General features: G+C 38.1%; 1 protein-coding gene across 2 annotated transcripts; it reads left to right on the top strand.

Moving 5' to 3' along the window:
* The first annotated feature begins 457 nt into the window (after positions 1 to 457).
* Positions 458 to 24,273, top strand: ZNF326 (zinc finger protein 326). Of its 2 annotated transcripts, XM_066192502.1 has the most exons (13): positions 458 to 558; positions 1,032 to 1,106; positions 6,902 to 7,022; positions 9,077 to 9,482; positions 12,120 to 12,318; positions 14,060 to 14,094; positions 14,986 to 15,073; positions 17,304 to 17,418; positions 18,454 to 18,601; positions 18,917 to 19,016; positions 20,067 to 20,197; positions 21,049 to 21,144; positions 23,460 to 24,273. In XM_066192502.1, exons 1-13 carry the CDS (start codon positions 543 to 545, stop codon positions 23,619 to 23,621), a joined length of 1,692 nt encoding a protein of 563 aa, XP_066048599.1. In that variant the 5' UTR covers positions 458 to 542; the 3' UTR covers positions 23,622 to 24,273. The 2 variants fall into 2 exon arrangements, with proteins under 2 accessions (XP_066048599.1, XP_066048600.1); XM_066192503.1 differs by lacking the exon at positions 1,032 to 1,106 and having other exon boundaries at positions 462 to 558.
* The last annotated feature ends 294 nt before the right edge of the window (positions 24,274 to 24,567 follow it).

Raw genomic sequence — 24,567 nt, 5'->3', positions numbered from 1 at the left:
GTAACACAGCAGCAGCCCGCACTCGGAACTGCCAGGGTCCATGGACAGGGCACCTCATGCCCAGGGTTGTGCAGCTGCAGGGATGACACCGAGAGCTCAATCCCGCCAGGCGCTGCCTGACTTCAGGGAAGTATACTCTGAGCCACTTCACCAGGGCCCGCTGGGCGTGTGTGGGAGGGTGATGGTGCGGATGTCTCGCCACTCCTCGTCCTGCAGCCACTTCAAGCATGACAGGGCCTGCCGCCAGAACACAAAATGGCGGCTGCCAGGGCCCAAAATGGCCGCCGCGCAGCCTCCCTCGTGACCGAGGCGAGGCAGGCCTCGCGCGCGGCGCTTTGCGCGGCGGGCCCGGGCCCGCGCTCCCTCCTGGCCGGCCCGGTCACGTGGCGCGACGGCCGAGCCAATCGGCGCGCGCCGTGGCAGTGCGTGCAGCGCGCGGGTCCCGCCTCGCCTCGTTGTGGTGGAAGGCGCCATTGGGAGCCGCCGGAGCCGCCGCCGCCTTCCCGCCAGCAGCGCCCGCCGCCGCCGCCGCCGCCGCCATCATGGACTACGGGGAAGGTGAGGGCGCGCCCCCGCTGCAAGGGCAGGGCCCGGCCGCCGCCGTCGCTGCCGCCGTGGGACCCGGCCGCGTCTGAAAATGGCAGCGGCCGCTTTGTTACGCGCAGGACGGAGCCCCCCTCACCCACGTCCTCGTCCTCCTCCCCCGCCGCCACTGCCGGGCTGGGGAGCTGCGGCGGCGGCCGGCGGCGGGAGGGCTGCGCGGGAGGAGGGCCCTCCCCGGGGGCGGCGCGGGCGGGCGCGGGGTGCGGGCGGGGGCGGCGCTCCGCGGGGCGAGCGGGGGGCGAGGGGGCGGCGGCGGGCGGGGGGCGCGGGCAGAGCCGGGGGGAGCTCGGGGCGAGCTCTTTGAGGGGGTCGTGTCAGGAGCCTGGAGATCCGACAGGAGAGAGAGCCGCCTCTTGTTGCGGCTCCCTGTCTCTCCCCTCCAGCTCTTGCTAAGCACTAAGTCATTCTCACTGACCCATCCTCTCCAGCTGAAGACAGAGATTGGAGATTCCCAGATACCCCCATGCATTGTGGTGTGAACATGCCCAGTGGGTCAGTCTCAGGTATGAGCTATAAATACGTCTAACCTGTAAAAAGAGTTGGGGCTGAACAATCAGTGTTAACAAAAACAAAAAAGGCAACGGGTTTTTAAAAGTGCGTAACATGGTTTGAGTGCTCATGTTGTTTTCTGGAGTTGTAACTGTCTGGGAGTGAGACTCGATTTTCATCTTGGGCATGTCAACATGAACTCCTGCACGTTCCAAATGAAAAATTGTGAGATAAAGGAGTGGGGATGGGGGGTGGGGTAGAAATACAGACTTTTCTTAAGATTATGCTTTTTTTTTTTTTTTTTTAATAAACCAGTATATTCTTACAGAGTACTGTATTTGATTCTTAGTACTTCTGTTGAAAAGAAAGGATATTTTCCTTTTTTATAAAAACCAGAACCTGTAATTGCTGCCTGAGTTTTATTTACTTTTTTTCCCCTAAAAAGTTTACTTTAACTAACAGCTTGGGAAGGAATGTAGAAAAAAACATATAAAGTCAACACCAAAGCTACCTCTTGTTTTTGCATTGTCAAAAATACCATGTAGATAAAACAAAAAAGGTATGCACATACTGTAGTAAGATGATTAAGGTTATGACTTTAGATAAGACTCAAGAAATGTTTTGATATCTCTCGCCACATGCAAGCAAGTATTAAAAGGATCTTAATATAAAAATTTTACGGGTACTGTATCCAAGCTTCGTTTACAGATCCTGTCAAATAAGTGCTTGCTGTTGGATCTCTAGACACTCTTGCTGGCTGTTATATGGAAATAACCCATTGGATTACAGATGCGTCTTTGATTGCAATATAATATTTTTTGTGACACATTTCTTGAGTCTTAGCTTTTTTTCAGTTTTATTATTTTGCATTTATCTTTCCGCATAGTAAAATTAATAAATAAATAGTAAATAAATAAATTAAAGATATTTCCCTGTGTTTTTATCTTTTGTATTGATTCCTAACTAAATGTCCATTTGATTTTTAGAATGAAAGGTTATTCTTAAGTGCTAGTTTAAGTATCTTATTGGAATATTCACTGTAACTGTTAAAACGGAACCTCCTTTTCTGAGCTCTGATGACACGAATATTAAAGTAAATCCAGGCTCATCATAGGGGAAGTAACTAATCAAATGTATATTGTACAATTAGAGTGTTCCTTTCATATACCTCTGTAATAATAGTTTTTGTTGTGTTAATTAAGCTTTCTATTACTTGTAATTATTAAAAAGAGTTTAGTTATGATGTATGCAGGTTGAAACTTTTACCATGACTGTTTATATATTGTATGTACATGAGCAAGTCATGCATAAAAATTGTTTTACCCAGGTTCTGTACAGGAGGCTGAAGGCTGTTCTGTGGGGGTTCAGAAGACTGGCAAGAGAGGGTAGATGTTGGGAATTCTCATCTTTGCCTAGTTTTCATTTGAGCTCTTGGCAAGATTCTTCTGTTGGAAACTTTTAGCCAGTTGGAAGCACTTTTAGTTGCATGTCTGATGACTCTTGTAATTGCACCATTGTTCCTTCCTGACAGCTCAGTTTGAGCCCAGAGTTGGCATGCCCTTCAGAATAAATTGTTATTATTATTAGCAGAAATACTATTAATTATTCATGTTAATATTTTAGTTACTGCAACTATTGTCCTTTTAATTTGAAAGGGGAAGTGGCCAAAGAAAAGGGTGTGATCCTGTCAATCTAGACATGGTGTTATGGAAATACAATGTGCCTGGAAAAAATACTGCTTCTTATTGCACAGTGCACCCTAAAGCTTCTGGTAGTCAAAATTTAGCTTTTTTAATTTATCACTTATTTTGCAAGATCTTTCTCATTTTCTTAGCTTTTTCTTATGCTTCACATGGTGCACACTGTTTACAATGATTTCTTGTCTTTATGCTGTGAATATGATTTCAGTGTTCTCTGCTCTAAACTTTTTCTTTTAAATTGAGTTCTTCGTACCAAGACATTCTGAGTCTTACCTACTGTTTCTTTACTTTGTAGTTCTTTTCCTTTCGAAAATTTTATTTTTCTTTACTGGCTATTGAGATTTATTTTGCAGCTATTTTAAACTATCTCTCCACTAAATAACGCTTTTAAAAAATTATTCTGAAGAAAAACATATATGTTAAATTTTAATTTGTAAATAAAACTTGTGTTTTAGTATCCCATTCTGTTTTTATTTTAGAAGTAATTTTTTCACCTTTGACATAGCTCTTCTCCCGTCTTTCCAATGCAAGTAGACAAGTGTGATCTAGAAATTAAAAACCAGATAGTTCTTTTCAAGTTCTTCTATTTCTGTACTTTAATTCAGTGGCTCATTCATTCACAGGGTGTTTATGCAAGAAGCTGCAGATGCCAAATCTGATCAATTTTGTTAATAAATTCTTTGTTTCAAATGCTTTGATAATGCCTTCATCTCAGAGATTCATGCTCTCATTTTAAGCTTTAAGAACAAATATGGACCACTGTTTTTAAATGTCTTTGTAATTCTGTAGTTTTTATAGATACACTGATATAATATTTCTTCAAAGGTTTCTTTGATAAGCAGTTACTATTTAAACTTAAATGAACCACTATTTGGAATTTTTGGTTTGAGACACTGGAATATAATTCCTGGTGTTTTTTCTCCAGTGCCTAAATGCAAGTTCTCCTAGCATGTGAAACAATTTCACATTTAGTCTGCACTGACAGGCAACTTTTCTACATCTCTACTGGTGGTGACAGTCATTATTAATCAGTTACTGTACTGAAGTCCTTTTTATTTTCATTTTTCTAAATGACCATTTACTCTTTTCTTGTATGTTTCCCCCTTTTTAGGATAAAGCCTGTCTGGAGAACATACTTCCAGAATAAAGTTTAATACCTGAAGAAATACTGTACTTGTTAATTTGAATGCAGTTGTTTTTGTCAGGCTCTGGGCATAAAGTATAAAATCTGGACATCTTTGGTGAAGTTTGCAGCTGATGACTGAACCAGGAGAGCAGTGGTTGGAAGGATAGATTACTCAGCAGTGTGGAACAGTTAATGAAGTAGTTGGAAGGAGATCATAAGGTCACCTTCAGTAGACCAGGTCAAAAGTGTCTGGCCTACCTCACCAATATCCTGTATGTCGCTCTCTGTTTGGAGGCATGGAACAAGTAGTACAAGTACTCCTTTGGTGTGTTTGTATGCCTTCAGTGGTTTGCAGCTGGAGGGCTTTCCCAGCCATAGTCTGTGCTTGACATGCTTTGTATTTCTTGTCAGTTGATTTATCCAATTTCTGTCTTAAATCCCTGTTAATTTTTAGTGACATATTACTTGTAACTCAGTTCCAGGACTTGGATGTCTGTTTTGTGAAAAGTGACTTGGATACTTCTTTAGTTTGTTATTTGTAAATTTGCTCCCTTCAGTTTCTTGCAGTAAATCATTCAAATGATCATCCCACTTCATGTCTTTGTACCTTTTGTATCCCGTGTTAACCATTTTCAAATGTGAGTATATCATAATGTAGGTAAATGCAGGGCAATGAGTCTGCAAAGTGACAAGTAAGTTGTTCATTGTTGGGGAGGAGGTGGTGATGATGTCCTGAAGGCAGGGATTTGAGGATTTAGGGACTGGCATAGCTCTATAGCAAGACTGATGATGTTATATAACATGAACTGAGTAAGGAGTGTTGAGCAAGTGTGGATGTCAGAAGTTTTCCTGTGATTGTAAATCGTATTTTAATGTTTGCTTTCATGCTAAAAATTTTAGACTAAAAACATATTTCAAAATGATGATTTTTTAAAACCATTTTTTGAAAGAGTTCTTCGCACATGAAAGTTCTTGTGTATTTTTTCAATACTGGACTGCTGGCATATGCATGAAACTGGTCCCTACTTCCTGTGCTGTAGTAGAATTGTGTTGCAGTGGCAGGGATCCTGACAGTATGTTGTGTTTTTCCTTGTTGGATGACTTGATTCAGTTCTCAACTTTTAACCTCATTGATTTTGTGCCATCTTAGGGCCTGTAGATAACAGGGAGCAGGTCAAGCTGAGGTAAATTATCAGGTGCTTTCAGGTCAGTTATGTCAGTTTTCAGAATGTCAGTGTCTTTTGATTAGTTATCCTGTATTAAAAAGCCTAACAACCTAGATCTGAGATTAGATGATCCCATGGTCAATCTTAATTTCTGTGAAACTGAGTTTATTTTCTTGCCTGTCTTTTTTCTTTGCTGATCTGTATCTTTATGTATACAATCTTGAGGGTAATGTACTGGGTTAGGTGCCAGATCGTTCAGAAACATTAGATGCTTTTATTAGAAGCCTCATCCATTTCTTTTTGCAGCAACTCTTTGCAATTTAAGTTGATGGGTGATGCTACATGATTAGTATTTTGAAAAGGGTTTTTTTTGTGCTTTGGTTTTTGAATCTTTATTGTATGTTTAGAATATAAAAAGGTACACTGTGACTTCTGTGTTCGAAGTTTTTTTTCTTTTCCCAGAAGTATCATCTTTAATTTTTTTAGAAAGTACCTATGGTCATTAGAATAAAAATCAGCAGTAGGTTTCTGTATGTTGAAGTCTCTGTTCAGGCATGATAAGAATATCTGTGTAAAAGTGATACAGCCAGCTTAACATCATTTGCAGAATTGTCATTGTTGACAGATACAACAAAGTAAATTACAATGACTTGGTACTAACAAGAACTAGGTACAAACAGGATATGGTTTTTATATGTATTTTCAGCACTACAGTTATTTTTGTGAAATGATATGCACAGAGGGTTGCTGTATTTCTTTAAGTAGGATGACTTCTTATGACTTCAAGTGAGCTGATTGTCCTGGAAAAGTCAGTGGTGTACATGTGAAGATACTGAAATGTTACTAAATACTCTCTCTTGTCAAAGTAAACAGCTACTTGGTTTTATTTTTATCCTTCCTGTGTTCATTGTGTATTCCTTCTCTGTGTTACTTTTTCTGTGAATCTTAACTTGCCAGGTTTTCTTGGTATTACCCAAAACTTGGTGTTGGTTGGTACAAGGAAGCAGTTTGGGTCTCCAGAATGCCAGTGAAGTGCAGATTTTGTACATTACAGAAAGACAGTGGATCATACTCGTTATGCAGATCTGCAGCATTGTTTCAGTGCTTTGAATTTGAGTGATTATTTGCCCAGAATTTTTCCATAGACCTTCCAGTGCTAAGGAGGAAGTTGGTTTTTTTCGCCAGAATTCATTACAGGATACCAAGATGCCAGGAAGTGATGTCAGTTCAGCTGTGAAATGCTGGCATCTTAGCACAGTTAGTGAGCTGCAGCTCAGTGCTCGTTTGGGTGGCTTTTAGTTTGTGCTAGGTGGCAGAAAATTCTTTTGTTTGACTGCAGCCTAAATACAGAGCCTGCACTGCAATATGGTGGCTTGTAACCTTGACCCAGGGTCTTTCAGTGTGAGTGAAGGTTTCTTGGGGCGTTGGATAGAGAGCAGATGCCTGTGAGCTCTTTGTATTAGTGAAGGGTTGGAAGTGGTCTTAATTCTCTACAACTTCAGACATATTCTATGTCAGGTATCTTCATTTAATTCTCTTAATTGATGATGATTCCAGCTGATGGAACAATAATCCTGAGTTACCTACTATTGGAAAAAATTAGGAACTTGATTCCAGTCAAGAGGTGCTCAGATGATGACAAAGACACATGGCTTCTCTAAGCACAGTGTCAAAATCGGTTTGCAACTGTCAGTTTTGTATTTTGTTTGTAAGCACCGTGGCAAAGAGTAAACCTTTTACTTAAGAATTTAAACTAGATTACTTAATAAGAATTCTCACTTGCTTTCTTTATAAACATTTTTCTGCTCTTTTTTTAGACATGGACCGGGATTATGGGCATGGAGGCTATGGTGGCCCACGATCCATGGACTCTTACCTTAACCAATCCTATGGGATGGAGAGTCATGGAGGTGGAGGAGGTGGTGGTGGTGGTAACAGGTAAAATAATCCTTCAGTTGTCCCAAGAATTGATCAAATCCAATTTAAGTTTAAATCATTCTTCTAACTTAAGTGTTCCTGAGGCATGTTGTTATGATTTTGTATGAACACTTTCGTTCTGAGTCTTCATGTTTGATAAACACTGGCAAATACTAAACTGTAAGTGCTAGATTCTTGTAATAATCAGCATTTTTGTGGAAAAGTTTGACAGTGAAACAGTGCGTCTGAATGAAAATAGCAACAGTTTTGTTTTTCAGTATTGTCTAGCAATTTGTAGCTGATTGGCCTGACACACCATTTCTGACATAGCAGACTAGACCTAATTGGTTTAGTGTCTTAGACTGAATCTATCAACATTCCGTTTTCAAGGAACATTTAGGGTATGTGTTCTTTGGTTTGAATGTGCAGTGCTCAAGTGATCTTAGTATTGAATCTGAATGCAAGTCATGTCCAGATTATTTCATTGGAAGGTACTGATTACACTTGCAACTGTGTGCATGTTCTGGCTGCTTTATAAGGTGGATTAGTCTAAAACTAAAAATTCTGATGCAGTGGTCTTAAAGTTGTGTATTTAATGCTAGGGTACTATTTGGTCTTGCAGATAAAAACAATAGGGAGCAGCTGATTTGATTTAGGTCTTAATATTGTATTCAAAGAAGCATGCTTTTCAGAGTAGTGATTCTATCTTGGAGAGGATAAAATGTGAAGAAAACTTGGATAATCTGATGGTTTTCTTGTGTGCGCCCTTGAATTTTTGTCTGGCTGTTGCCAGATGACTGTGTGGTTCCTGTCTGTAGTCACTGTGGTGCCACTGGGGAAGGACAATACTAAACAGGGAGGCTGGAGGAGTGTTGTGTCCTGCTGCTCGGTTCTGTTAAGCATTTTAGTGAAGCCTAACTTGTTTCATAATGAACATGAATATTGATTTAAAAGTCTGAGCAGAGATTCAGGAATGAGCTGTACCTACCATATAGTAATCTGCATATGATGGAGGTTGAATGACTACGTGAACGCCAAAATGTCTCTTGCTATGTAACCTAATATGCATGGACTTTTTCTAGTGTCATTTTCTGTCTACTTTTGAGTCTTCTGAGATGAACAGATTTTAAAATGAAGGCATTCAGTTTACTGTAGATACAGTTAGTTAGTTGAGTCTCTTGTAGGTTGTATTGTGTCAGTTAAGGGATTGTCTTTCCCAGCTGCTCGATCACCCTGTTGTAACCCTGCAGGGACACTAGTGTGTTTCTCTTCCAAGTAGTTACAGATATTGATTTCTAGCCTGACACAGACTGTGTCCCAGACAAAGCAAACTCTTGATAAATAGCTGAAGATTTTAGCTCCTTGTTGCTTTACTCTGAAATTCCAAGGACTGCTTTTGTGTCCACTGTACATGCATTGGGGAGACTTTCAAAATCTTGAGTTGCTAGACCTAATGGTCTGCAAGTGAAAGCTGGATACACTGAAGATCATGTACTTTTTTGATTGTGAGACTGAATTTTACAGGAAAAAAAATTTCCAGAAAGAACAAATGTGAAGGGAAGAGCATGTGTATTTTTCCTTTAAAATGAGAACTGTGGGGTACTTGGAACTCAAAACTATAGCACTAAAAAACCAAAAGTTTTTTTTTTTTTCCTCAGTTCAGGACTAAGCCGCCTCTTAACTGCTGTTTTACTGTGTTAGACTGTGAGGGTATGATTTTGAAGAAAGGGGAGTTTGACTAGGCTTTGAATGTCTGCAGGTGATTATTTTTATGAGACTAGGGCTGGGCTCCAATACTGTTCTAGTAAATGAATGTTGCTGAAAATTTAAGTAAACGAAGTTCAGGTATATTGAACTTTAGAATTGTTTGTAGCAAAAATGGCTCAGATAGCTTTCTGTCTGGTCATAGTGTGAATTGCCCAGCCCTAATCAAGATTAAACGATAACACAACTGTACAGATCAGTATAGTAATAAATTGATTTTAGTTGATAAATGTCAACTGATAACTTGTCTTTTGAAATGTATAACATTAGTAAGCTTACTTTTTTTTCTCCTCACTGTGCAACTTTTCCAGGTTTGGACCTTATGAGTCTTACGACTCCGGGTCTTCTCTGGGTGGGCGAGATCTGTACAGATCTGGCTATGGTTATAATGAACCCGAACAAAGCCGCTTCGGAGGTAGTTATGGTGGTCGATTTGACAACTCCTACCGGAATAGCCTTGACTCTTTCGGAGGTAGAAACCAGGGCGGGTCTAGCTGGGAAGCACCTTACTCCCGTTCAAAATTGAGGCCTGGGTTTATGGAGGACAGAGGAAGAGAGAGTTACTCTTCCTACAGCAGTTTTTCTTCACCCCATATGAAGCCTGCACCTGTAGGCTCTCGGGGGAGAGGAACGCCTGCTTATCCTGAAAGTGGATTTGGAAGCAGAAACTATGATGCTTTTGGAGGACCATCAACAGGCAGAGGCCGAGGCCGAGGAGTAAGTACAGAATCTTTTCAGATTCTTTTCACTAGACACTCTTTTAAACCCTTTCAAGACCACTGCTTTAAAATGAATGCACTGTTCAGTACAGTGTGGGGGTTTTGTCCAAGCAAACTATCATGGTTCACGATGTTGTTTATCCCTTTGAAGCTGTCTTCAAGTAGAACCCAGTCCCTCTTTCTGCTGAAAGTAATGAGTAATAGACTAGTTGATAAGGTTTGTTAAATCTCTCCTTTTGTTTGAAAGGTGAAGATAAAAGTAGTAGGTTTGGTCTAAAAGGGATTAAAAGGACTTCATTTTTCCTTGTAAACACCAGCATCTCTGCTGCTGGTGGGGAATTTTTTGAATATTGTAAAAGTTGAATTCAAAGTCTTTTGAAGTTTTGAGTAGGTTAAAGGTGCAATGTATAAGCAAAAAATAAAACCCAGGTTGTGAATTCTAGAGCAGTTTTTGGTTCGTGTAAAGGGAAAAGTTTAGCTAATTCTTTAATATGCTGAGTACATGTTTTATCAAACATCAAGTCTTCTTTTAAACTTAATTCTTACTCTGACTTGTTTACTGGAAGGGTGATGGGGAGGAAATGGCAAAGGTGAGTGGTTAGCAGTTACAGTGATTCTTTCTCAGAATTAAAGCATGGTTAAAAGGGGCATCATCAACTTGAAATCAGGTCCTTTCACAGAACTGAAATTAATTTCCACACAGTGTGCCTAGTCCTCTTGTATTCGTTTTGAAGACTTAAGTGCTTCTCAGTGGATTCCTTTCCAGTATAGGATGTAAAAAGTATATGTCCAAGAAACAGCATGATTAACTGTATAATAGTGGATTGCACTTTGAGGTAGTAATGCTTGATGTTAAGTAAGCTAAGGCAAAAAAATACAGCAGAAGATAATAAAAAAACCCCAAACCTGACAGAAATACTAACTTTAGGTTGATGGTGTCCCTTTGTCTTGATTTTATAATCCCAGCTTTGACTTTTTTTTTAAGCACGAAATATTCAGTGAACACCTTTCTGCCTGTGCCTCTAGGTGTAACTTACCTTTTAAAATTCCTGAGCATGCTGTATTTCATGGGAAATGATTCTTTAATTTTAAACTATACAGCTTATTGTAGCTTGAAGTGTAGAGGAAGATTATTTTTTACTGGGTCATTTATATGCTTAACTTGTGTGGTGGTTTTGTTCCAGAAAGTCTACTTTGGAGTTCTTGAGTATTGTAGATGCCATATTCAACTTCTAGCTCAGATCTGCACATGGCTGTTAGCTAGCATGTAGCATGGTATGAGAAAAAGATTCTAATCTTCATTTCTCTGCTTGTGAAGCTGAAAATGTTACATTCTTAAGCCTTTATGCCATCCTTTCAGAATTCATTTAGATCTGAAAGCTTTGTGCAGAGTTACAACAGAGTTCTTTTTTAATTTGCTTTTGAAATTTATCCTTTTAGTCCTTTATGTAATAAAAGAGAATGTAAAGGCTAGACTACTTACCATATGTAAAATGCATTGCACCTTTAATAGGTAGATTGTCTGTTTAAAAAAAACCCACAAACTTGAAATTATTGAGTGTGTACTTCATGTCAAATTTGTTTCTGATGTAAATGTACGTGCTAGGCAGGTTATAGCTCTCTTAACTAAACGAATTAACATGGAGATCTTGTGCATGGACTTCTGATTATGGAAAGTGCCTGTTTTGGTACATTCTGTCATTTAAAATCTGCTATAAAAAAGTCGTTCTTTTCATAAGTGTTGAAGTTATTTTTATGTTCTTTTGACAGTGTAATATTAGTTCTCTTCTCATGGAAAGACATATATTTCTGCTTATCCAAGTCACTCATCCAGTTGGTGGGCTCCTTCTGCCCTTTATTAATCAAGTAATTAAGTTAATATTAAGAAGTATGTTAGCACTTTCAAAAGTGTTCCAGATACCTAAATTCCCCTCTTCAGATTACTCATTTATTTTGTGTCTTCAGAGAGGTGACTTTCATATACAAGTGTCCACAAATGACTGTAAATAATTTCAGAAACAGTGGAAAGGTTTAGTGTTTCAATGGAATTTTCATTCCTATCGCTGCATTGTTTTTGTATCACTCTCTCCAGGCCCAACTTGAAAATTCTAATTTTACTGAATTCAGTGGAAAGATAGATAAAAGAATGGGCTTCCTTCAATTAATCAGTATTCCACACTGGCCAACCTTCTTTACTCAGTTTTCAGATGACTACTGTATCGTTTTGCTTAAGATGCAAAGCAAGGAAGGTTTTTTTGAAAGATTCTTTTTTAGTGTTGAAAACTGAGTTGTTAAGCTCTGTGTTTTTGCCAGAGGGAGATGGAATTCATTATCTAGAGAATCTGAAGAGAGGAGCCAAGATGTTAGGCTGAGATATGATAGATCTGTTCATTTCCTGGACAATGGTTCTGAATAAGCAGAAACACAGTTTATACAGAAGTATTCGTTCTACTGGACAAACACCCACAAAGCCATTGCACAAACAAACATCAGACCAGGAGCTTAAGTTTCCTCCTGCATTTTGCTCTAGAGCACAGGTTTTAGTTGAGGTCACAGTCAGATTGTACCAAGTAGTTGTTGTATTGACATTGCTTTCATATACTAATACCTTCCTGTTGATTTTGCAAATTTTCAGCATATGGGAGACTTTGGCGGAATGCACAGACCTGGAATTGTCGTTGACTATCATAACAAACCCAGTCCTGCAGCAGTTGCTGCAAGAGGAATAAAAAGAAAAATGATACCACAGCCGTATAACAAACCTGGTGGGACATTTATCAAGAAACCCAAAATGACAAAGCCTATTTTGAAGCTAAGCCAGAAAAAATCACCCAGTAAGTAGCAAGTGTCAAAATTTTTAAGTTGAAATTACTGATTTTTTTTTATTCATTAGAAATGGCTTAGTTTTAATATTCAGAAAGAGGGCTGTATGTGCTGTTTTGTAATTCTTCATTTTCTTTCTACCTTTCAAGCAGTCCACAGTGGATTTTAGGAATTTATGACTAACTTTCCTACCGCAAAGACCATTTGCTAAATGGTATTAACTATTTAGATGTGTTTACATATGTACCATTGAAGGCTATCTCATTGAGACCTCATGATGATACTTCTGGAGGCAAATTTTCACTGCTAAAGATAATGTCAGAGCTCAGGTTGTCTGAAGAGGCAATGCCTGACAAATACTAAAATGTTCTCTTTTGTAAGCCTGGGCTCTGCTGTCCAGATTCTTTGGATGTAAAAAGTGGTGCATCAGCTGTGATGCAGTTAAAATAAAGATATAAGGCGTGGGTGAAGAGGAGAGGGAAAATGAGGGAAACTGCAAAAATGGCAAAAATTGGTACAGAATAATTTATGAGAGGCAGAAAGAGATTGCTCCCACTTGTAAATGAAATGCTATAATGGCAAGAACAACTGTAATTGAGATAGATGAACTATAAATACAAGCTGCAGACTGTATTTGTGATGCTTGGTTTCTTTAACTTCCAGAAAGATATTCTACAACTCTGATATTAAATTTTTATACTGCAGTCAAAGTTGGGGAAAAAAGCCATTAGTGAGGTTTGAATGAATTACTCACTTTGAGGGAATGTAGACTTGAGCGTTATATATTGTGCACAGTATGTACAGCAGTCAGATATTAGTTTTCATGCCTGTGATTTCCTGGTAATTTTGATCTGCAGGGGTTTATGTAGTTTGGTTTCCAATCGCCTGTGAAAATTGTTTAAAGTTGCTGTACCTCATAGCTTGCAGGGCAAATGCACAGATTTGGCAGAGACTTTAAGACATAAATTCTGGTTTTGATTTTGTTATTCTGGTTACATTACTGTGGATTACATAACTGTTCCCTTGTGAGGAGTACTGTACAAATTCTAGAAGCTGGCTGTATAGAACACACTCCTCTGCCTTTTGTGTAGGGAACTTTATTGGTGGTCTTGTCAGCTTTGTTGTGATAAGAAGGGTCTCCAAAATGCACATCCAAGTTCTTTCAGCACTTTTGTACATTTTCCTTTCTAAGGTATGTTCAGACAGAACACTTCTAATTTATTATCTCATCCCCCTCACTGATTTCCACTATCCAAAGACCAATACATAATATTAGTGTTATTTTAGGAAGTGGAATAGGTAGTGCCTACAAGAATACAGCCTCTCCTGTGGCATTGACATTAGGGGGAAGAAAATGTTGAGTAGTTTAACACAGTTACTGAAACCTGGACTGAAAGACGTAAGCAGTATCATGTAGTTGAAAACTAGAAAGTGGGTAACAACTGGCAGAAACTTTGATGCAGTTGGTATCTATTGTATGAATGAAAATATATCTCAGATTTATATTGTCCTTCCAGCCTTGAAATTCTTGTTTTGGAGTTAGATATAGGTGATTGCTCCTAGAAGTGTTTAGTTTATGTTCCTAAGGATAACTGGGTTTACATTTAATAGTATTACTAAACTGCGATAAATTGTAAATGTAGCTGATCTTCCCTGCATAACAACCTGATTTTTTTTCCTAAATATCTTACTGTCTTAAAATGAATTGTCAGTGACAGCACTTTTGCATTGTTTCTCATTTTATATTAATAGACACGAAGACATCTTACCAGGATTCTACTATAGAGGTAAAGATTCCCACAACTGGAAAATGTTTTGATTCTTTGAGAAGTTTGCATAGTATACCTTAAGACAAATAATGCTTAAGCCAGAGTTATCAAATTGAACGTTAAACTAGATAAGTTTTTCTGAACATGATTTTGGGGTTTTTTTCACTTTACCTAAAATTGTCTTGTTTTTGTGGCAGTTGATTTTGAGTGAAAGATGTAGCTTGTGCACATAGCCTGGGAAGTGAATTTTAAGGTGTATTTGTAGACCCTACCCTACATTACCATGTAATGCCCAAGAGAGCTGTCATATGAACAGTTCTCATGTTGCCACAGGTAGACAGCTTGAGCTCATGCAGCTGTGATCTGCTTGGGTGGCTGCAAAGGAGATCACTAAACAGAAGTGAGGAGGAATGGCTAAGACATAAGACACATCAAGGAGAGAGAGTAAATAAGGAAAGGGTCACTGTTGAGTGATGTTCTCTGATAGGGTAGGAAGATTAGTCTCAGGCAGATCAGTTGCAACACTATGTAAGAATGTTGCTAGTAAGCTAAGCATATGTGTATATATATATACTGGTTTAATGTTGCAAGACTGGAATGTCGTTTCCCTTCTTTTTGAGTGAGGGTATTAACATCTTCTCAACTAAGTAAAACTCTGGATTAGAAATCAAAATATTTATATAGAAAACAATTTTGATTGTGAAAATAATTCACTGAGGCTTCAAGGCATTATGAAGAAATGCAGAGCTAGAAGTATTTGTACACTGAGTTCAGCAAGATTCTCAATTTACTTTCTTTCATTGTCATATTTAAAAAATACCAAGTAACAGATCATTGGAAATAATGTAAATTAAGCTGCCTTTCTGTATTTAGAATGGGTTTTTTAATTTATGGATTTGGCTTTATTAGGAAATTGAAGTTGATACAAGTGGAGCAGTTGTTATATACGAAGACTTTACAAGAGATGCTTATGATCTTGGATATCAGACTTTTGGAGGTAAGTCAGTTTGTTTGTCAGGTAAGGTCTTGTAGGAATTCTGTTGGTGAGACTTTGAGAGAATACATTTTGTAAGCCTGTGTTTATGACCTCTAATAGTTATTTGGTAGCATTGCTGTCTGTTTTTGTTTGAAGAGTTTAAAAATCTAGGCTGTGGAAATATGGTTGTTTGTAACATCCATCCATTGCTTGATTGGTTTTTCATCCCTTCTTGTGTCTCTGCTCTCTAATCATTTCAATATGTTGTTTGTCTTTTTTATTTAATTTTTGTGGGGTAAAAAAAAGCATTGTCATCTTCTATACTTGGTACCATTCCGTTGCTTGAATGGTGTTCATCCCACTGGTTCCTCACCCATATCCTACTATTTATCCCACTTAGCTGATCAACCTCACCCTTAAACCCTAGGTGAGTCACTTTTAGTAAAGTGGATTCATTTAGCTTGGAGAGCTGGTGTCAGGAATGTGGAGTCTGTTTCATATCCAGTCTTAATGAGGCAGGTTTATTACTAGTTTACATAAAATCAGTTCAGTGTGTATTAACTGCAGTGATTCCAGACACAGAAAAAGAAATCCAGTGATAAGGCTGAAATTACTTTTAGTCACCCTTTCCTTGTATGCTGCCCTATTGCATATGGCATAGTCTCATTTGATGGCAAGGAGGGCTGGAAATTTGGCAGCAAATGAGTGTTTCTATTCTTGATGTAATAGTAAATATTTTTAAATTGTGTGTGTTTCTTTTTGTTTTAAAAGTTTGCATAAGTGCACTGAAGGAAAGAGGGAATTTTTAGTTTATATATAGATTCAGGTCTCCATTCCCCAGCTTCTAAGAGGACAGGCACTTCAATTTGTGAGCTTGAGGGTCAAAATAGGGGCCATTTCATGCCACAGAATATCCTACCAGATGATTTTTACAGCAGTAAAACAAGTGATCCTTTGCATATTTCCAGGGTTGGTGGTAATGCACTAAATGAAATTTAAATCCTGAGATCAGTATGGGAATTGCCTCTGTGGGTAGGTAGGTGGTTTTTTGTTTTCAATTTGACTTTTTAAAAAATTGTCTCATGGTCAGGAGTTTTTCTCCTCTGTGGATCACAGTAAATTGTGAAACTCTTTGCTACAAAATTACAAACCTTGGGATAATCAGGAGCTGTTAGCTGTGAAGTTGTTTTCAGTATTCAGTGTCACTTCGCGATCCACAGAGTGTTTTGCAGTCTTGGTGCTTGTGCATGATGCTGTTGTATGTTCCTTTCTGTTGCTGTTTGGATGGAGGTAGATTTCCTGGAGGCTGACCTCTCTTCTAAGGTTGAACTGTAAAAGAAAACAAAGTGATCCTTTTTTTTCTGGTCTAAAACCACCCACTGGTTAATATTGTAATTGTTTCCATTTGTCCATAGACTACTAAAGCAGATTTAGGAGATACAAACATAGGTGCACTTATACAAAAAGTCAGTGTCCTTGGAAGTCTTAAAATGTTGTAGAACTAAATTCTAGTCATTTATTCATTCCCACTTTCACTTACATACCAGGTGGTAATTTAATCAAGTTCTTCTCTGAAGGTTTGGTTGGATTTTTTGTTGTGTGGTGAATCTGTCTGTCCTTGTCTCTCCCTACCCTCATTAACTGGTTTATTTCTTTGGCTGAAAATCTTTGGAATATTTTTCTGTGAAACCAAGAGAAGTCTAGTGGGGGAAAATAATAAGGTTGCTGAATTTCAGTTTATGTACTGTACCTTGAAGCAGCACTGTCTTGTCTCCTTTATGAGAACTTTTGGTTTTGGGAACTGCCCTCTTAGTAGAGAAAAAAGATGACCTTTAGATAGTTTCCTTTTATATAAGGGGACTGTAGCAGTGTGCTCTAAAAACATGGCAGAATTTTAAACAACGTGTTTTTCCCCATCCGTTTCCAGTTACCTTTTCCTGGTCTTTTACTTGAAGAGGCACTTTAATAACTAGGCACAACAGGAAAGGAGTTGCTTTAACTCTGAATTTCTTTTATGACTGTAAACCAGAGTGTAAACCTCTACCTGCTAAGTTGAAAGCAAATGTTTAAATTGTCTTTAGAGGAGGAAAACAAAGCAAAACTTCCAGAACATTTAAGAAAGCCATCGAACCATGTTGATACAGGATTTTTCTCTGCGTTTTGAAGTGTTTGTGGAGGAGACAGGGAAGACAGGTACTTCTGGTGTTCTTTGTTTTGGATTTGTTTTTTAATCCTATAATTGTATGTTAAGATGGCAAAGGAGAAGTTAAAAGTGAGGAAGAAGAAAAGCGGCGGATTGAGGCGAGAAGAGAGAAGCAAAGGCGTAGAAGGGAAAAAAACAGTGAAAAATACGGCGATGGATACAGGTTTGTGCTGGAACTTCTGTGTTGTGTACAGTGTTTTGCTTGCCCCAGTACCTTTCTAAGAACACTTGGGTTTTTTTTTCCTTTGGATTGATTTTAGGAAAATAAAATGTAAGAAAGAAATGAGGGAAAAAACCCCACCCCCCTCCACACGCCTCCGCTTCCCCTGCTTCCCAGCAAAAGCAAAAAGCTAACCTAAATAAAGAAAAAAGCCAAAACCCAAATTCAGTGGCTTAGAAGACTGGGTGTTTCATTGGACCACTGTTACATGAGAAAATCCGCATTTTACTAACCCCTTCTCCCCCAGAAGTGCATCAGTGCACACTTGAGAAGCAGATTAGAATGGTCCTGCTTTTGAAGTATATGTTCGTGTTGACTTAAAAAGCTGTTAGAAATTGATTTTATTCTGGTTTTATGTGTGTATATTTATGTCTATATCCATCTGTGGTCAACTGCTTTGTAGCAAAAATAAGTACATAGGTTTGTAACTTTCTCAGACTTGCCCAGTGGCTGCACTGTACAAAACTGTTCAGTGTCACTGCAGTATATGATCCTGGCTATTGATCAGTGACTTTTCCTCATTGTACTGTGGAGATTATATTTTCTTACAAAGCTTATATAGCTTTTGTATGGAAAATGAGCTTTAAATGAATTCTTCTGATTACTTATAATTAGGAAATCCTTGCCTGGCTGGGCTATGATTCTGTGCCTACAAGATGTACAAAAGGTGGCAGGAAGTAGAGAGCTGCGGCAGATGAACTCACAGAATAATGTGGCTTTTAAATGCCTGCCTTCTGATTTCAGCAGTTTTTGTCTCCCGAATGGATAATTTGTTACTCTGACAGTGGCCTGATTTATATTTAATTCTTGTAGCACTCATCCTTTATAATGGAAAAACTTTATGGGTTTTTTTTCCGTTTCTTTTTCACTTAGGCTTCTTCAAAGAATGCTTTTTCTGTTCCCTTTCTGATTGGGTGTGTCAAGTGTCATAGTTTTAAAGAGTTTTAATAGTAATATTTAATGTATTTCTCTTGATAGAATGGCATTTACTTGCTCATTTTGCAAGTTTCGAACGTTTGAAGAAAAAGAGATTGAGTCGCATCTGGAGAGTGCAGCTCACCAGGAGACATTGGATCATATACAGAAGCAAACCAAATTTGACAAAGTAGTGATGGAATTTCTTCATGTAAGACACCTGTTTTTGATCTGTATAACACTTCTACATGGGAATATAGTTACATTTTACCATTTATTTTCAAAATATACGTAACTTACCATTAATCCTTTTGTAGATGACTTTTGGTGCAGCACATACTACTAAAAGTTGAAACAAATTCCAAGTGTCTGAAGAACTGTTACTTCTACAGTTCAGAGTAGTGCCTTAAGAAGTAATAGCAATTGTTTACTGTTTGTTATAAATGATATTTTTTAAAACCTGGGTTAATATTAGAATGTAAACAACTGTACATGGTAGGTATTAACCATTTTTTTCCCTCTGTAGGAGTGTATGGTGAATAAATTCAAGAAGACAGCAATGCGTAAGCAGCAGACAAGTAACCAAACGGAAAATTCCCAAGCTGCTGAAAAAGATATAATGGAAGGTGAGTAATGTGGAGCTCTCCTGGTCTTTTTCTCCTTTCATTCTTCTTTGAATTTGATAAAATAGATAAAACCAGTTAGTTTTCACATCTTTTCTGTACCTGGTTGAGATTCCCGGCATCATTTCTGATACAATGTGGAATGTAAGCCCAGCAGGAGATAGCAAACCTTGTTTGCATCGTGCTGGGCACTTGACAAACAATTCTGTGGGCTTTGCCACGGTTTCATTCAGTAAAAGGCATGAGGAGTGACAAGAGGTGGATGCAGTAGGTAGGAAGAGAGTGTAATAAAGCAGTAAGGTGGTAGTGGTCACATACAATGACAAGGATTTGAAAAAGTGTAAATAGAGTTGCTGTGGTTTGGAGGACAGTGACAAAAGGAGGAGGAGTTCAAGGATTTTTTTGGTTACTCAAGATGCATCTCAGCCTGGAATTTTTTTCCCCTTGGCTGCCCTACAGTCAGTTTTCTGGAGCATTTCAAGTGTCCCTGCCTTGCTGTGCCATATCCTCCCATTCTTAGCTTGAGAGATTTCAGAATATGGGCTGCAACCAGAGGAGACATCTTTGAGTACCCTTATTTTAGGCAATAACTCTATTTCAGTATTGCCCTTATTTGAACTTAAATACTAAAAGCTACTTAAAAATGGATATAGGCAACATCTTAAAAATCCCACAAATTCTTTTTTACTTTTCTTAAGTACTGGAGGGCCTGTTTTCCTTTGTGATGAGAATGTTCTGTTACCAAGCTAATATTTAAAATTGCAAGACAAGTTGGATTCATGTGCTTTTTCCTGATGATGAGGGAGGGCAAGGAAATAAATTAGTTTTTATATGGGTTAAAGTTTGTTTGCTGAATCAAAATAGGGTTTTTTTAAGGATATTGGTTGTTGTTGATTGAACATAGATGCAGGTTTTTGTACTTTGCCTGGGTCTCCTGTAATCTGTGGAGGTGAAGTTGGAGTATTGAAGTGAAACATATCCTCTTCCAATATTGTTCTCAGAAGGCCTAATTTTGATTTTGATGTTAATGATTTCTTACACCTCTTTTGGCAGGGGTTACAGCTGATGACCATATGATGAAAGTTGAGACTGTTCACTGCAGTGCTTGCAGTGTCTATGTTCCTGCACTGCACAGTTCTGTTCAGCAACACTTAAAATCTCCCGATCACACAAAAGGAAAACAAGTAAGATATGACTAAAAAATATTACTAAAAAAAAAGAAGGCGAGCATAATCTAATAGTAGGTGAAAAATGTTGCAGTTCTTGTTGTTGTGGCTTGTTCTCTAGAAGCTGTAATGTCTTTACTGCACTTTGTAAGTTTAACACCTCAGGAAGTAGCCAGCACTTAATCACCCCAGCTAATTAAATATTGGTGTGCTTAATAGCTGCCAGTAGAAAATAATGAGAAAGTTATTAGAAATGACTTCTTCATTTGATGAGAATTTGCTTTACAGAGTTTAAGTATTGAAAACTCAGATTGAAAAACAAAACACGTGTTTCTAGCAAGATGAACATACTGTCCCTTTTCTTGGCAATTATCTTTTTAATTTGAAGACAGCTGAGTGCATTTTAGAATTAGCAGTCGTGTTATATTTGCCCCTGTTAAAATTTATACTACTAAACTTCAGGGCTGGTAGAAGGGTTGAAAGAGCTGCATGAGCATGATAGTAAGCAAGATTACCGAAGTCCTGGAATGTTTTGAGTTTGAAAGGACCCTGAAAATGACCAGGATCATCTTCAACAATATGTTGGTCTGTGATAGAGAAGCCTGAATGTTGTCTGTAGATGAGAACAGATAACTGGTCAATTATGTAAGCAAGATGCATCTTTTGTTCAAGCTAAAGCAACAAGCTATAAACACTACTAAACCTAATTGGTTAGGTTTGTGTGGTTTGGACTTAAGTATTAAGAACAAGCGTTTAATGCTGTAATATGTTAATTTTTTTTTTTTTACAGAAACTGACCATGAATTCAAATTCATGTGACCGCTGTAATAGGAATGTGGTAATTATTCACTGTCAAATTTGTTTCCTAGGCCTACAGAGAACAAATAAAAAGGGAGAGTGTTCTTACTGCCACCAGCATCTTGAATAATCCTATAGTCAAGGCACGATATGAGCTATATGTGAAGGTAAGATGCAAATGGAAAGAGAATAATTGTTTGCCATTTTCTCCATGTTGGTAGAGTTTAACCTCAGTGCTCTGTCTTTTAGATAGCTCACAGATGGAATATACTTTTAATGTGTTCTGCCAGTCAAAAATCATTTTCAGATAAATTAATTTGCAGCAAAAAATACCACCTTCAGGTTCACCAGCTTTTGGTTGTTGTTTAAAACTTGTATTTAGGTAGTTTTTAATTGGATGCTCTAATTAAAAAACAAAACAAACTTGAGGTAAACATCAGCGGTGTCTTTGACTCTGTGTGTAATGTTAACTGCAGAGCACAAAACACAAATTACTCCATCTTTACATTTAGAAGCAAAAGCTCTGCTGTGTGGGTTTGTACTGAAGTATAGTGTGCACACTACTCAGCTACTTTTTATTCTTTAGAATTTTTAGGGTTCGTGGCAAAAACAAAAGCTTACAACAGCAGTTGATGAGATCAGAGAATTTAAAAGGCATGGCAGCCTGTGTTGTAGATAAGTGTTCTCACCTGAGAAACAGGTGAGTTCATTATAGCAAAATGGAAAGGATTTTTTTCTGCTGGGCCACTTACCATGCTAAGTGACTCTGTAATACTGTTCTTGGCCATTTCTGGATTACCTTTAGTTGGTTTATGGTTCTGCCTGTGCCATAACAGTAAGACTCTTTCAGACAAAGCAATGTTGTCTTTTGGAAATATGGCAAGGTGTGAGCCAGTGGCCAAGTTAATTGTGATTTAAAATGTCAAATTAGTAGCGTCCTGAAAAATTGTGTAGGGATGGGTGTGTCAATCAGTTTCAGACAGCTGTTGGATATCTGTTAAGGAAAGGTTGCAAACGGCCAGATACCAGGGCCTGGAATATCTGCCAGTGTTTCCAGCCACCTCTTCCCAGATCCATATGCCTGGTGTGCATTGTCCAGTACAGCCCCCTAGTGGGAGACTGGTAAACGGGAGAATGAAATTTGCCATTCATCAGCTCAAAAACTGAGGAAAGTTAAACTTGCGAGATTGTCTTCACAAGGAGACCACTGATATTTTCAGAATGACTAGCACTAGTATTTCCTGTGGTGGACTGAACTTAAGACACTTTCACCAGGACCTGCTCAGTGAGCTTTATCTGGCTCCTGATTATGCAGATGCCTTTCATCCTTATTCAAATGTATAATGAACTGCGACTGAAGTAGTTTGGTTTTCTTATACAGCATGTGATGGGGCAGAGCACTTGTGTATTTCAGGACCTGCAGTCTTCCAGGAGAGTGCAAAATCTTTATTATAACACGGTCTCAATTCTGCTTTCTTTGGGTCAAATCTAAATCTGAATTTAAAATTTGCTTGATTTTTGGAATAATCCTGAAACCAAGTTTTTGTTTTGTGGCATTTGCTGAATATTTTTATAGTTCTTGAATTTTTCAGTAGCCACCCGGAGGATTCTGCCTGAGAGAAGTAACTACTGTGGAAAAAAAAAAGGACAAGGGGTCTAGCATTCAATTTTTCTTCTGTATCTTCTTTTCAGTAATACTATTAAAATCCTAGTCCTGGTGCAGTTGGTGGTTGGTGTCACATGTTCAGATCAGACTTGCTTTATCAGGTGTATGAATATGAATGAAGCTTTAGCCAAGAAACTGCTAATAGTTCATGTTGTTATTATTCATTGATTATTCACAGTTCTTAAATATAGGAACAGGGGGAAGGCTGAGGTATGTTGTGCTGAACAATTATATGAAATGGAGACAATATGAACCCAGAATGCCAGTGTGTTTAAAGTGCAGAGAAAACTGATAATTCTTCTTGGTTGACAATGGAATGATTTTCAGGCTAATCAATGTAATAAATTCTAGAATTCTTTTTCATTTTTTGAGGAGTGTGCCTTTTTTCATAGAAATTTTCAGAGTGCATGAAGACTGTTAAATAAGGAAAAGCAGAACAAAACTCTTGTGTTCCAATTTGGCTTTAATTGGGGAGTAAAAGGAAGCAGCTGTAGTTCTTGATTAAGACATGTTAAAACTTAAGCATGTTATTTTAATTTCTGAATGTTGAAGTGAAACCTGTGTTTAACATACTTGACTTTCCTCTTTCATTGAAAGAGTTTCTTGAGATTCCAGTTTCCTATGTGCATAAAGATATGAAGTTGCTGGTTCTATTTTGTTTGATTTTCTTGCAAAAACCCCCCAGAACTATTAAAAAGCTGTATAAAAAAATATAGCATTTTTTTAGTGGCTGCCCCTTTCATTCACTGAAATGATAACTATGATTTTATATGTGAAGTAAATATCCAAGTGTTTGTTTTCAATCTTCTCCTTCAGGGTGAAAATCCTTTTGAAATTAATGATCAGGCTCAGGAACAGCAAACGGAGGAAGAAGACAAAGCTGATGAGCCAGCTGAGGGTGAGGAAGAGGAGGAAGAAGAAGAGGAAGAAGCTGAAGAACAAACTGACTTCACTTTAGACCATACTGAAGATAACTAAGTGCAAGAAAATAATACATTAGTGGGGGCAAACCGGCTTTGTATTTCTGCCCTAAAGTGGCTCAGACTTTTTAATAGTCTCTGATGGATCTGAAGATTCCCTACCATATGCATGCATTCCATTCCATGGAGAACTTGTTTATATAATTCCTCTGTGTTTCTGATTTTGTGTAGAAAGAAATTAAGACTATTTTAGTTGAGCTTTTTATAGAGAACTGACTGTTAAAGCTGATCAGAACATTGTGTTGTATATTTTTTTAAGCATCCTATTTTTTTGGTGTGTGTACTGAAAGTTGGATATAACTTCTGGTCTAATCAGTTGAAAAGGATGGCGGTCTGTGGGGTAAATATTTTAAAAGCTTTGTGGTGTAAGCTTACAAATATTTCCCTCATAGTACAGGATAAGTAACTTCAAAAATTGTGCTGTTGAGTGTGGCTGTTTGGGGGACTGCATTGCACTCTGTATAATAAGAGTATGTGTTTATAATATGCCTTGTAGCTTTTTGTGAAAAGGTGTACCAGTTTGTAGCCATAAAATACTTACGAAATATTACTGTTTAAAGTGTCTGTAGTTTAAGTATTTCAAAAATTTCCCCTTGCTGACTACTAAACTGGTTTCAAATTAAAAATCTTGATTGATACTATCATTTAAATTCGTAGTTGCATCTTAAGTGACTCATTTATTGCTGAGTTTTGATGTATTCAGACTCACCTTACCAGGACAGGTAAGTAGTTGAACCCCCACAGTGTACCTGGGGGAAGTGTGCTTTCTGTATGTTTACATGTGGTGTACTCTTGTCTGTCTTAGAAATTACAAGTACACCTGTGTTTTTTCTACAGTTCCTGCTAATGTAGCTTCTGACTAAGGAAAACTGAAAATGTCTGATTAGACTGTTTCTAAGCGCAGTGAAGTAACTTGACACAAGTACCACGGTCTCTGATGGTTA

This window comes from Chamaea fasciata, unplaced genomic scaffold, assembly GCF_029207755.1.
Source record: "Chamaea fasciata isolate MVZ Bird 193981 ecotype frontalis unplaced genomic scaffold, bChaFas1.0.hap1 SCAF_10, whole genome shotgun sequence".
Taxonomy (NCBI): Eukaryota; Metazoa; Chordata; class Aves; order Passeriformes; family Sylviidae; genus Chamaea; species Chamaea fasciata.
The sequence above is the reverse complement of the archived record's forward strand: the minus strand, read 5'-3'. Positions and strand labels throughout refer to the sequence as shown.

What these genes read in the sequence shown, in the direction of transcription:
- ZNF326 (XM_066192502.1), top strand. An exon ending in ACCAGGATTCTACTATAGAG is followed by an intron (nt 14,095 to 14,985) that starts GTAAAGATTCCC and finishes TGGCTTTATTAG; the next exon opens with GAAATTGAAGTTGATACAAG. An exon ending in AAATACGGCGATGGATACAG is followed by an intron (nt 17,419 to 18,453) that starts GTTTGTGCTGGA and finishes TTCTCTTGATAG; the next exon opens with AATGGCATTTACTTGCTCAT.